The sequence below is a fragment of the Glandiceps talaboti genome, chromosome 19 (genome assembly GCF_964340395.1).
Source record: "Glandiceps talaboti chromosome 19, keGlaTala1.1, whole genome shotgun sequence".
In the NCBI taxonomy this organism is placed as follows: Eukaryota; Metazoa; Hemichordata; class Enteropneusta; family Spengelidae; genus Glandiceps; species Glandiceps talaboti.
The window spans coordinates 13,270,375-13,283,090 of NC_135567.1; the positions used below are offsets into that span (position 1 = coordinate 13,270,375).

Consider the following 12,716-nt stretch of genomic DNA (forward strand, 5'->3'; position numbering starts at 1 on the left):
TACCAACTTGTAATGAGGCGACGCCAAGTGGCTATGCAGTATGTAAACTTACCAACTTGTAATGAAGTGACGCCAAGTGGCTGTGCAGTATGTAAACTTACCAACTTGTAATGAAGCGACGCCAAGTGGCTGTGCAGTATGTAAACTTACCAACTTGTAATGAAGTGACGCCAAGTGGCTGTGCAGTATGTAAACTTACCAACTTGTAATGAAGCGATGCCAAGTGGCTGTGCAGTATGTAAACTTACCAACTTGTAATGAAGCGACGCCAAGTGGCTGTGCAGTATGTAAACTTACCAACTTGTAATGAAGCGACGCCAAGTGGCTGTGCAGTATGTAAACTTACCAACTTGTAATGAAGTGACGCCAAGTGGCTGTGCAGTATGTAAACTTACCAACTTGTAACGAGGCGACGCCAAGTGGCTGTGCAGTATGTAAACTTACCACCTTCTAATGAAGCGACGCCAAGTGGCTGTGCAGTATGTAAACTTACCAACTTGTAATGAAGTGGCGCCAAGTGGCTGTGCAGTAAGTAAACTTACCAACTTGTAATGAAGCGACGCCAAGTGGCTGTGCAGTATGTAAACTTACCGACTTGTAATGAAGCGACGCCAAGTGGCTGTGCAGTACGTAACCTTACCAACTTGTAATGAAGCGACGCCAAGTGGCTGTGCAGTATGTAAACTTACCAACTTGTAATGAAGCGATGCCAAGTGGCTGTGCAGTATGTAAACTTACCGACTTGTAATGAAGCGACGCCAAGTGGCTGTGCAGTACGTAACCTTACCAACTTGTAATGAAGTGACGCCAAGTGGCTGTGCAGTATGTAAACTTACCAACTTGTAATGAAGCGATGCCAAGTGGCTGTGCAGTATGTAAACTTACCAACTTGTAATGAAGCGATGCCAAGTGGCTGTGCAGTACGTAAACTTACCGACTTGTAATGAAGCGACGCCAAGTGGCTGTGAAGTATGTAAACTTACCAACTTGTAATGAAGCGACGCCAAGTGGCTGTGCAGTACGTAAACTTACCGACTTGTAATGAAGCGATGCCAAGTGGCTGTGCAGTATGTAAACTTACCAACTTGTAATGAGGCGACGTCAAGTGGCTCTGCAGTATGTAAACTTACCAACTTGTAATGAAGCGACGCCAAGTGGCTGTGCAGTACGTAAACTTACCGACTTGTAATGAAGCGACGCCAAGTGGCTGTGCAGTATGTAAGCTTACCAACTTGTAATGAAGCGACGCCAAGTGGCTGTGCAGTACGTAAACTTACCAACTTGTAATGAAGCGACGCCAAGTGGCTGTGCAGTATGTAAACTTACCAACTTGTAAAGAAGCGACGCCAAGTGGCTGTGCAGTATGTAAACTTACCAACTTGTAAAGAGGCGACGCCAAGTGGCTGTGCAGTATGTAAACTTACCGACTTGTAACGAGGCGACGCCAAGTGGCTGTGCAGTACGTAAACTTACCGACTTGTAACGAAGCGACGCCAAGTGGCTGTGCAGTATGTAAACTTACCAACTTGTAATGAAGCGACGCCAAGTGGCTGTGCAGTACGTAAACTTACCAACTTGTAATGAAGCGACGCCAAGTAGCTGTGCAGTATGTAAACTTACCGACTTGTAATGAGGCGACGCCAAGTGGCTGTGCAGTATGTAAACTAAGTCTTGATATTTCATCTTCGATGAAAGTCATTGCAGGCATTGGATATACATTAGCTTGTAGAGGTAGTTTGGACAAAGTTTTATGTTTTTGCATCTGAATATGTAGAAAACAACAATACATAATTTGATGATGGGTAATAAGTTTCATTTGTCTTATTGCTAGAAATCTGACTAAGGCAATGTTGTGGTTCAAATCTTGGTCAAGGACCTTAGGGACAATCAATCACACAATGTCGCATAAGCTCAAAATCGAACATCGTTCGTTTAGGACAAAACACCCTCCTCCTAAAGGAACCTGGAAGCCATTTAGACCTGTATAAAATTATCTATCTTAAAGTCTGATGAACACATTGATTGTAAATGACTGGTAACACTGGGTACCTTACCTGGAAGCCATTTAGACCTGTATAAAATTATCTATCTTAAAGTCTAACGAACACATTGATTGTAAATGACTGGTAACACTGGGTACCTTACCTGGAAGCCATTTAGATCTGTATAAAATGATTTATCTTTATTATTTATTCCTGTTTTAAATCTCATTATAATTTCTTTATTTTTCTGATTCCTGATATCAACTATGTTGTAGATTTCAAGGCTGTTACCATCAATACCTGGTGATAAAAAACACATAGAAAGTAACATTTTAGTGTACATAGTACTGTACACTTGAACCACACTATAGTACTGTACACTTGAACCCCACTGTTGTACAGTGCCATCTATACCTCATGACAAAAAACACACAGAAAGTAACATTTTAGTGTACATAGTACTGTACACTTGAACCCCACTGTTGTACAGTGCCATCTATACCTCATGACAAAAAACACACAGAAAGTAACATTTTAGTGTACATAGTACTGTACACTTGAACCACACTGTCGTACAGTGCCATCTATGCCTGGTGATAGAAAACACACAGAAAGTAACACTTTAGTTTACATAGGAGTTTAATGTATATTTAAAGTCAATTATTTCACCTTAGTTTTTAATGTCTGTATTGTTGTATTCTGTCTGTTTTTTGTATATGAGAGCATATGCTGCAACATTACAGCTAAATTGATGTAGGCTTGCTGTTTCACTCATGGGAAATTACGTTTTTGACACAGAGCTAGACTAACAATAACAAAGACACAATAAACACAGCAGGATCCTTTGCCCAATCACATTGAACACTGATAAGCATTGCTATTCTTTCACAGTGCAGTAAAAACAGGCTTCTACTGAAAACATTACACATGGACTTGATGTTGAATGGCTGTAGTTGTTTATTTTCTAACTGATAATCACCATTTCAACTTTACTACTTCTACATCTTCACTGTGTACGGCACGTATGTAATTGTTTATTTTGCATTAGATGTTGTCTGAGGGTGTGTAAAATATATAAGTTACATTATGAGTGAAACACCAAACCAACATCATTTTAGCTGTAATATGTTGCGTACAGTCCTTTGCACAAAACTCTGATCTTTTTTGTATGTCATGATAGTGCCTACTTACCTGTAGATTTAGGTAATCTTACTACATGGTGGACACGATCTAATAAAACATGAACTTCAGAGAGAAGACGACCTCTTATAATTCTAACGATTGGTTTGACTCCATTGATAATTGTCTGAAATCAGATAAGTTAGACAATACTATGACATCTGAGCAAAAGTGTGGCACACTCAGGGTATTTGCGAAAGTGTTTGTAGTCTTTTCTAAACCCATACTTTCATGAGCGTAAAAAGTGAAAGTGCAGCAGAAAACACTGCAAGCATAGTGTAATTACCCCTGAATAATCACACTGGAACTCACATGGTATGGGGTTCTGTTATATGTAAGGCAATTAGGGCTGAACTAACACAACGTATCTTACATTGGTTTAGAAGTCTGATAGGGCCGAACAACACAACGTATCTTACAGTGGTTTAGAAGCCTGATAGGGCCGGGCCGAACAACACAATGTTTCTTACAGTGGTTTAGAAGTCTGATAGGGCTGAACAACACAACATATCTTACAGTGGTTTATAAGTCTGATAGGGCTGAACGGCAATTTCCATAAAAATCACGCAATTTTGTGTGTAGCAAACAATCCTATCCTCATTTGCATATCATTAGCATGCAGATATGCAAAAATGTTTTCGGTATTGCAATGCAGTGAAAATACCACTAGTATGCCTTGCGCACTGGAGCAAGTAATCTCTGGTACACATTGTATTTCAGTAACAACAGAAAAGCAATAGTGTAAAACTGGGTAAAATCTAAATGAAGCCACTTTGCATCATCCACCATAAATGACTCTGTTTGTTCTCCATTTGTCTCTAGTATTCTTAAATCTTACTTTATCATCTAGGAGAGGAAAAATATACAAATTTGCTTCAAGCTAAGGAGTCAGTGTAATGGATATGTATGGGTTTAGACCCCCTAACATAAAGTTGATTTGTATTGTCAACCACACTGGTCCTATATTCTACACTGTCTCTAACATTGTCTAATCTGACCTTGGCCCCACCATCATTTAGAAGGATGTAAACATACATATTGGCATCAAGCTAAGGAGTCAGTGTAATGGATAGGTATGGGTTTAGACCCCCTAACTTATCACTGATTTCTATTGTCCATGACACTGGTCCTCTATTCTACATCAGTCCTTTGTATTCATAATTCTTACCTTTGCCTCACCATCTGGCAGAAAGAGATATGCACCACTTTTATCCTTAGTACTTCTAGTACCATACATTAAAAAGTCTACTGATATCGGAGTAGTTTTACCGTCACTCTTGGTTGTCAACGACTACAATAAAAAATACAAATAATCATGATTGCATTTGAAAAAAAGTTTTCATACTTAATTAAGAGTCAGTGTGCCCTCTAATGATAGCCAAATTTTGTTGCTGTGTGAGGCATTTCTAGTGAGTCACCACATAGTAAGAGATAGGGGAACACCTGATTTTTGGCGCATCACTATAAATCGTGTGCGTCAGTGTTGCGTCAAATTGGCTTAGAGGGCACACTGCTTAGAGTTCAGAGTTCTGAAAAAAATAATAACATTGCAAAACTTGTGAAGTCTCACAAGAAATAGTGAACGTAGAAACTGACATTAACTTAAAAAGAAAATATAAAACTATTCATCAAATATGTAATGGCAGTATATCTGATGAGAAGAAACCAATAACACAGAGATCATATGGAAAACAATGGAAAACATAACTATCTGAACGAGACACTCACACATGAAAAAAAATAAAATACAAAATCGACGTACCCAACCTATTCTAAAATTGAGCGTAATCAGAACCACACAATTTTGTTTGTTAGGGCTAAGTATTACAGTAACAGGTTGATGTCCAGCGGATTTTAGGGTTCGGGTCTAAACACTCAATTTGACTGGACTTATAGTACCATATTATATGTACAGCTACACAAATTTACCGACAGGTGATTCAATACTGGGTGTAAGATATTATGAGTAAGTTATTAAATCTACGAAAACAGTTTTAAAAAATGTTCAAGATGTGTAGCTTTGATACAGATATCGTCACGTCAGTGCAGTAAGGTTGTATCTGCCTATACAATTGCATATCAGATATACAGATATTGTCTTGTCAGTGCAGTAAGGTTGTATCTGCCTATACAATTGCATAGCAGATATACAGATATTGTCTTGTCAGTGCAGTAAGGTTGTATCTGCCTATACAATTGCATAGCAGATACAACCTTACTACACTGATATGACAATATCTCTAAATGTTTCTATGAAAAACTCTCGGTTAAATAAAAATCTAATTTATTCAATATCAAATCACTAGTATACTAATCATTGTCATACCTGTAAAAGTCCATTAGTTCCTAAGAACTTTGCTGTAAGAAAAGCATTTTCTATGGTGAAGTCACCGTATACACTGGACTCTCTGAATACATGGAACATACCCCTGTAGATGTAACAGTAGTAAACCAAGCATTAATACTAAATATAGACTTGCTCAAGTTTCTGGGTTTTTTCACTCTTTGAATATTTAAAAAAAAAAAACATAATTGTGTGTTCTTTTGCATGAAATAGCGACCTGAGTGAGTGATTGCGAACAGTTTGGTGAACACTAAGTTGACATTTTCCTTCAAAATTTGAAATGAATAAATATTTCAAAACATCTGAAGATTATGAAAGCAAAAAAAAATCTCCGAAGCAAGGTACTTTGCCAGTCTATACTAAATACAGATATCACCGAATAATATAAAACAAAGTAACTTATTAATTGGTCTTAGGGATGCTGACACCCTAAGATACTAATAAAGATATCTGATAATACATAACTACTTAGGGTGTCTTGTTCACCATAATTTATTCACAGTGATGTTAATTTTGAGGTTTCTAGGGATATAAGCTCCCTATGTTACTAAAGATATATCAAATAAAGTAATTATGTCTAATTCACCATTATTATCAAAGCTCAGTTTTGAGGTTTCTAGAGTCACTAATTTCCTGATTTGTCATTAAATTGTCCAAAATACAATTACAGACCTGACTAAGGTGTCTTGTTCACCAGCATTGAGTATGGTAGCTCTTGATTGCGAGTGTTCTGGGGACTCCTGATCCCCTAGGTCCCTGATTGAATATGTTCTCATACCAAGTGCTGGTAGTTCAACCATAAACACAAGCTGAGGAAGAGATACAAAGTATGATTCATTATGAGTAATCTAGGGACTCCTGCTCCCCTAAGTCTGATTGAATGTGTTCTCATACGGAGCACTGCTAGTTCAACCACGAACATAAGCTGAGAAATTGAAAGATAAAGTATGAATCATTTTGAGTGTTCTAGGGACTCCTGCTCCCCTAGCTCTCTTGAGTATGTTCTCATACCAAGGGCTTGCAGTTTGTGGACCAGTCAGGACCAGATTTGATCAACTGATGACAACAGACAGCACCCTCTCTGTAACAAGAGAATCATTCGTTTGTTTTTGACCTTTCACATGCATTTCTAACTCACCTCAAAGAACGCCTCTGTATTGGCTTGTGGCCCAGTCCAGACTAGATTAGACTGACTTGTGACAATGTTACCCTGCCAATCCATCACTTCCACATTAGATGACGATGCAAGTAAATACACCATTTCTTGTCGGTCTTGTGCCAGTGAATTGTAAAACACAACTTTCCTGCAATCATCAAAATATATTAAATACAAATCAATATTTTAAAAATATCTTCAAACTAATTTTACAGATCACGAGCAAAATAGAAATGTAGGTACTAGATTTTTTAACTTTTAATCATTCAACCCCATGGTTTGAACCCGAGATATGAATTTACCATATAATGTCTTTACTACAGATTCCAAGAATTCCTGGTAGGATAGAGGTAGAAATGTGAATGCTTTAATCCCAGGGGTGAACAAATCATTTTGTGAACTGTGGTCCTCGGACCAGTGCCTTAACAAATCCAGTGGTCCTGCTGAAAGAACTAGTGGTCCAAGGTCCCGCTAATGTGAAACATTAAATCTTACCTATGAATCTGTATATTCAGATGAGTTTTTAACATAGTTATTAACAGTAAGGTACTAGTCCAACGGACCAGACAAGGTAAAATTGGTGTGGTCCGCCCAAAAATATCGCTAGTCCCGGACCCAGGACCAGTGGATTTGTTCACCCCTGAATCCTATGCACTTATAAATGGCTGCAATGGAATGTATGCTCCCTAGGGAGTTGAGGAAGTATATTATTATTATTATTATAACTTTATTGCAGGATACACTCCCATATACTATAAAAAACACAACATTTACATAGTTCACAAGACAAGCGTTAAAAAGAGCACTCTAAAATAGACAGACAGAAAAGATATTTTAAAAATACATTAAATTCATATATCTTGAAGTTATCTTCGAGCGTAAAAAACAGTCGGAGGAGAATACCGCCGAAATTAATAAGTTCGAGCTACTCTTCACCCTGTCAAAAAATCTGAAGAGTAATTTTCTTCTAAGAGCTTCAAAAGTTGGAACAGTATTTGACACGAACATAGCACTTGCACTGCAGTCACGTGCATAGCCCATAATGATTCGAAAGGCATTGTTATAAGCAACTCTGAGATCGTTTAAACTTTTGTTACTGTACATAGACCATAATTGTGAACAATACATATTTGTACAGAAACTTCTGAACAAATAAAGTTTGACATGAGTCGAACAGAGTGGAAACTTTCGAAGAAGCGTATTGGCACGAATATAGAAGCGCCTCATTTGACTCTTAATTGCTTCATCATCAAAACAATTATCTGACATAGCATAGCCAAGGTAAGAATGCCTATGTGCCACCTCAAGTGTTTTTCCGTCTAAAGTCACCCGAGGTAAGTAGTCTATCTTAAGAGGACTCTTGCGGGGTATGAAGTACATACATTTTGATTTCTTTGGGTGATACATTATGTCATGATCGATGCCATAGCTTTCACATATTGAAATAAGCTCACGGAGACCTCTTACTGAAGGACACATTAATGCCAGGTCATCAGCGTACATAAGATGATTAATAGTTACTCCACCTATATTACAACCCTTTTTATTCGTCATCAAACGAGTACTCAGCCCATCCATGTACACGTTGAAGAGCTGAGGTGATAAAACACTACCCTGGCGAACCCCATTTGTGACAGAAAAGAGAGATGACCTTGCCTGACCCCACTGTACACAAAAGGTCTGGGTACTGTACCAGACCATAAGTAAACGGATAAAGTGACTAGGTACACCCCTGGTGATTAGTTTTCTGAAAAGTGTCCAATGATTTACACGGTCAAAGGCTTTAGTTGCATCAAGGAAACAAACATATATAGGACTATTATATGACTGATAATAGTTAATAACTTCTTTCATGACATAAATGCACAGGTCTGTAGAATGATTCTGCTTAAATCCGAATTGAAAATCTTCCGTATTAAGCATAGCTTTGCAACGTTCTAAAATTATAAGTTCAAGTATTTTTGAAGACACAGTTGAAAGTGCAATCGGTCTATAATTGTCTTTGCTGGTAATATCTCCTGTTTTATCCTTGACAAGTGGAACAATCATAGTTTTCATTAGGTCCTCTGGTAGAAATGCATGGTGAATCATAGCTGAAAAAGACCAAGCTAATAAGAAATGAATACGATTACTTGCATGTTTGAAGTGTTCACTTGAAAGGGTATCTGAACCGGCAGCCTTTCCAGTGGAAAGACTGTTAGTTGCAGTCAAAATTTCAATACTTTTAATTTGAGTAAAGTCATCAGAATTGTCTTGTGTGTTCAGCCAAGACTTAACGTAATCCTCATTTGAATTGTTTGTAACAGAGTTCAGTAATGTGGCGTAGTGGTCACTCCACATCTCCGCAATATTGCCCTGACCAGATCTACCATCAATAGTTGATGAGAGGGGTGGTGTTTTACTGCTTACGAGACGAACTTTTTGCCAGAAGCTGTTGCAGTTATTTTGACTCAAAGAAGTTGCAAGGCCATCAGCTCGTGATATATGCTCGTTTCGTTGACATACACGTAACGTGTGTTTAAACCTGGCACGTGCAGAGCTCATTATATTGTAAAGTGGCCCAAATCTAGGTTTGTTACATGAATTCCAAAGTTTAAAGGCATCCCTTGCTTGATCGTGGGCTTCTTTCACGTATTCATGCCAACCCGGAATAGGATGAAAATTTCTACTACCATTTTTAAAACATTGTAACGATGACTTACATAGCGCTTGGATGATGTCCTGGTAAAAGGTCGAAATACTTTCCTTGTGATGGTTACATATACATCTCCTAGTAGTACACAACAGTGCTTCAACTGGTATTCTTATTTGTTTAAGAAGGTGGTCCGAGACAGTTTTATACAAATGGATGTCATTGTCTTTAACACGGTTCCATTGCACTCGAGGATTAGTATGAGTAAACAAGTTATCCTCACTGCAGGATATGTCCAGTGGTGGGATATCATTCGTAGAAAGTTTAATAGATAGTGGTAGGTGATCGGATGCAACGACATCAAACAGGACCTTAATCGACTCAATACTAGCATGGGCTGACGGGGTCGACACACAGTGATCCAACCATGATGTGGTGTGGTGAGCATCACTTACATATGTAAATCGTTGAATGGTCGAGTTAACAAAGACACCATCTGACAAAGTGTAATTGTTTTCTGAGCAAAATGAATTCAGTTCTCTACCGAACGGTTTAGTCGGATCAGCATTCCAGTCACCCAAGACAAACACACTATTAATTCCGCTGTCCTGTATGATATTATTTATTTTGGATAGATAATTCAGGAATATATGGTAGTTATTGTCACAGTCAGTTGGCATATATACACAAATAATAAGAAGCGATCTGTCTTTATATTGTAGTTGAAGAAAATAAAGGGCCGTTGTGCCGTGCCAGGGGTAATAATAGGGAATTTGCAATCCAGACTGAGCATGCTCAGATGCCAAGGACTATAAGATTATCTATGGTTATCGGAATACCTAATCTGGAGCTACCAATAAAATAAACCTCCCACAAAGGTCAGGGTAACTATGAATTGCTTTTTTGTGGTTACAAACAATGGAACATTATTGTTTACAATACTAATTTATTAGCATGTATTATCCCATTTCCCATGATGCAACATTCAACATGGCAGGTTTGCAAGTGCCCTATTGTGAGCACCTTGAGCTCTCAAGAGAAAAGTTATGTTATTATTACTATCATTTATTATTAATATTTATTCGAAAATGGAATATATTTACTTTCGAATAGTAGATTTTTTAATAATTGTGATTTTTTGACCTGTCTACTGCGTATAGTTCTTCTATTCAGTTTGATGTTTCAACATTGAATAATTAATACCATTCCAAGATTAAGTAAGCCACTTCATCAAACACTGAATGAAAGATGCTATCAAAGTTAAACAGGAGATGAGAAGATGGAAATGCAGGGACACAACACCCTCCTGCAGTCATGACATGTCCACATAATTGGATCGTATACGATGATAACTGAAGAAAGAGTTATTCAGCCAAACTATAGTAGGTAAATAATTTACATTTAGAGTTTGGAAAAACTCCAAGAACAGCCCTTGTAGCATACTAACTTACTTGGGATCTTGACCTAAGTTTGGAAAGACTCCAAGAACAGCCCTTGTAGCATACTAACTTACTTGGGATCTTGTCCTACTGCTATGACATTCTTCTCAGGCAATGCATCATGGGTAGCTCTATTCTCATCCTGTATGCAAAGTCAATAAACAAATTGGCCATTAATATGCAAATCAAAATTATGATATGCAACTTTTGATCAATATACAAATTTTGATAACCAATATGCAAATTTAGTAATCAATATGCAAATTTTGATCATTGATATGCGTACTAGTAATCTATATGTAAATTGACATTTTAATGTATGGTAAACTAGTAAACAGACACTCACCAAATCAAATATTATAGCGTCTTCTCTGTAGCTGGTTTTCTCGGCCATCATTAGGAATTCGGCTGATTTTTTGATCACTCTCTTGGCTTCATTGATACCTTCTAACATCCTGTAATGTTACAAACATTCCTATTGGTCAGGTATTTGTCACATGATTCAGAACAAGCCCAGGATAGGTCAGAACTACATCACATGATTAAAAGACACCAAGTTCTGATTCACTAGAACTAAATATCATGCATTTGTGATAATAGATTCTTACTGATAACAAATGGATCTGGCCTTTACCTCTAGAGGGAGCTAATTATTGGTAGGATCTCTTACCTTTGACCTTATCATTTCTGGACTATACCTCTAGAGGGAGCTATTCAATGGGAGGGTTTCTTACCTTTGTCCATAGTCTATAACAACTACATCTTTCCCAGTACCAGTGATAGCGTCATGATGTTGAAATAATCCCATTTGTCGTCTAGCTTTTATAAGTCTCTCCATCTCAGTCTGACCATTGAACCCTGGGACAGGAAGGTGCTTTGCTGTTGCCATGGCAATGGAATAAATTATCTCTGCAGCCCTGTCAGATATTGAGAAACGAATTCAATTTGTTTTCAAATACAAGTTATCAAAAACATAAGGATATGCCTATAACCTTGTAAGTAGGGTTCCTTTGCAACAGTTTTGCATGTGTCAAGCAACCAATACATCTCAATCGGCCTTTCCAAAATTTGCCACATGGTGGCGCTCTACTTCCTGTCTCTGTGTACCTTGGGGGTATACATGTTATAGGTTACTTGGTTAATCATAGAGCACTGCTGCTTTCCTCGATGTCTGAATAATATGGAAAAACATCCCTGATTTATACTTCTCCAGAATACCAAGGGACAAAACTCTTAAGAAGCGGTACTATGAGATGATGATACCCCCAATTTGAGTGAGGGCACTGTATTCTCAATTTCCTGTTTGCAGTCTGGAATGGTCTGTTATGATGAAAGGGCTTCGTAATGCCATTATCCATGACTTAGAAGAAATGTTCTGATTGCAATACTTGTCTGGGGGGTCTCACAGTGGGGCAGTCTGGGTAACCGAGACTAAGGTGAGTCAGATCAGAAACATACAATAAAAACTGCCAACTTTACCTTATATTAGATTCTAGTACTCTGTCCATATTTTTATAAAATGGTCTTGATGTAAAATATCCACTCCAGTAGTGATCTTCTCTGTCTGAGTACGTATAAAAATCACCGCTAAGTGTCGGGAAACCTCGCGGTTTATGTCCTATTTCTGACTGTGTGTCTTTCCATACTGCATCAAAGTATTCTGATAGTGTGCCAAACTGTGCCTAATGGACAAAAAACACACACACGCAAAAATTGTTTTATGGGGATGGCTTATAAAAGTGTATATGCACCAAATGTTATTTGTTCAATATGTTTATCTTCGTATATTGTCTGCAGCAGCAGTAACACATACACACACACACACATACACACACATACACATACACACATGCACACACATGTACACACACAGACACACACAAACAGAGACACAGATGCACATACATACACACATACACACAGACAGACACACACACACACACACACACACACACACACACACTCCTCTCATACTATCCATTCA

At 38.0% G+C, this 12,716-nt stretch overlaps 1 protein-coding gene across 1 annotated transcript in view; it reads right to left on the reverse strand.

The window, feature by feature from the left end:
* The window catches only part of LOC144449950 (alpha-mannosidase 2-like), a 29,305-nt gene that overhangs the window by 5,126 nt on the left and 11,463 nt on the right, over positions 1–12,716 (reverse strand). Inside the window, exons 9-19 of the mRNA XM_078140508.1 lie at positions 12,212–12,414; positions 11,467–11,649; positions 11,079–11,187; positions 10,807–10,874; positions 6,644–6,809; positions 6,178–6,314; positions 5,488–5,590; positions 4,330–4,452; positions 3,174–3,288; positions 2,146–2,282; positions 1,621–1,762 (exon numbers count right to left, since the gene is read on the reverse strand). Coding sequence (XP_077996634.1) covers positions 1,621–1,762; positions 2,146–2,282; positions 3,174–3,288; positions 4,330–4,452; positions 5,488–5,590; positions 6,178–6,314; positions 6,644–6,809; positions 10,807–10,874; positions 11,079–11,187; positions 11,467–11,649; positions 12,212–12,414 — 1,486 coding nt within the window. The remainder of the gene's footprint in view (positions 1–1,620; positions 1,763–2,145; positions 2,283–3,173; positions 3,289–4,329; positions 4,453–5,487; positions 5,591–6,177; positions 6,315–6,643; positions 6,810–10,806; positions 10,875–11,078; positions 11,188–11,466; positions 11,650–12,211; positions 12,415–12,716) is intronic.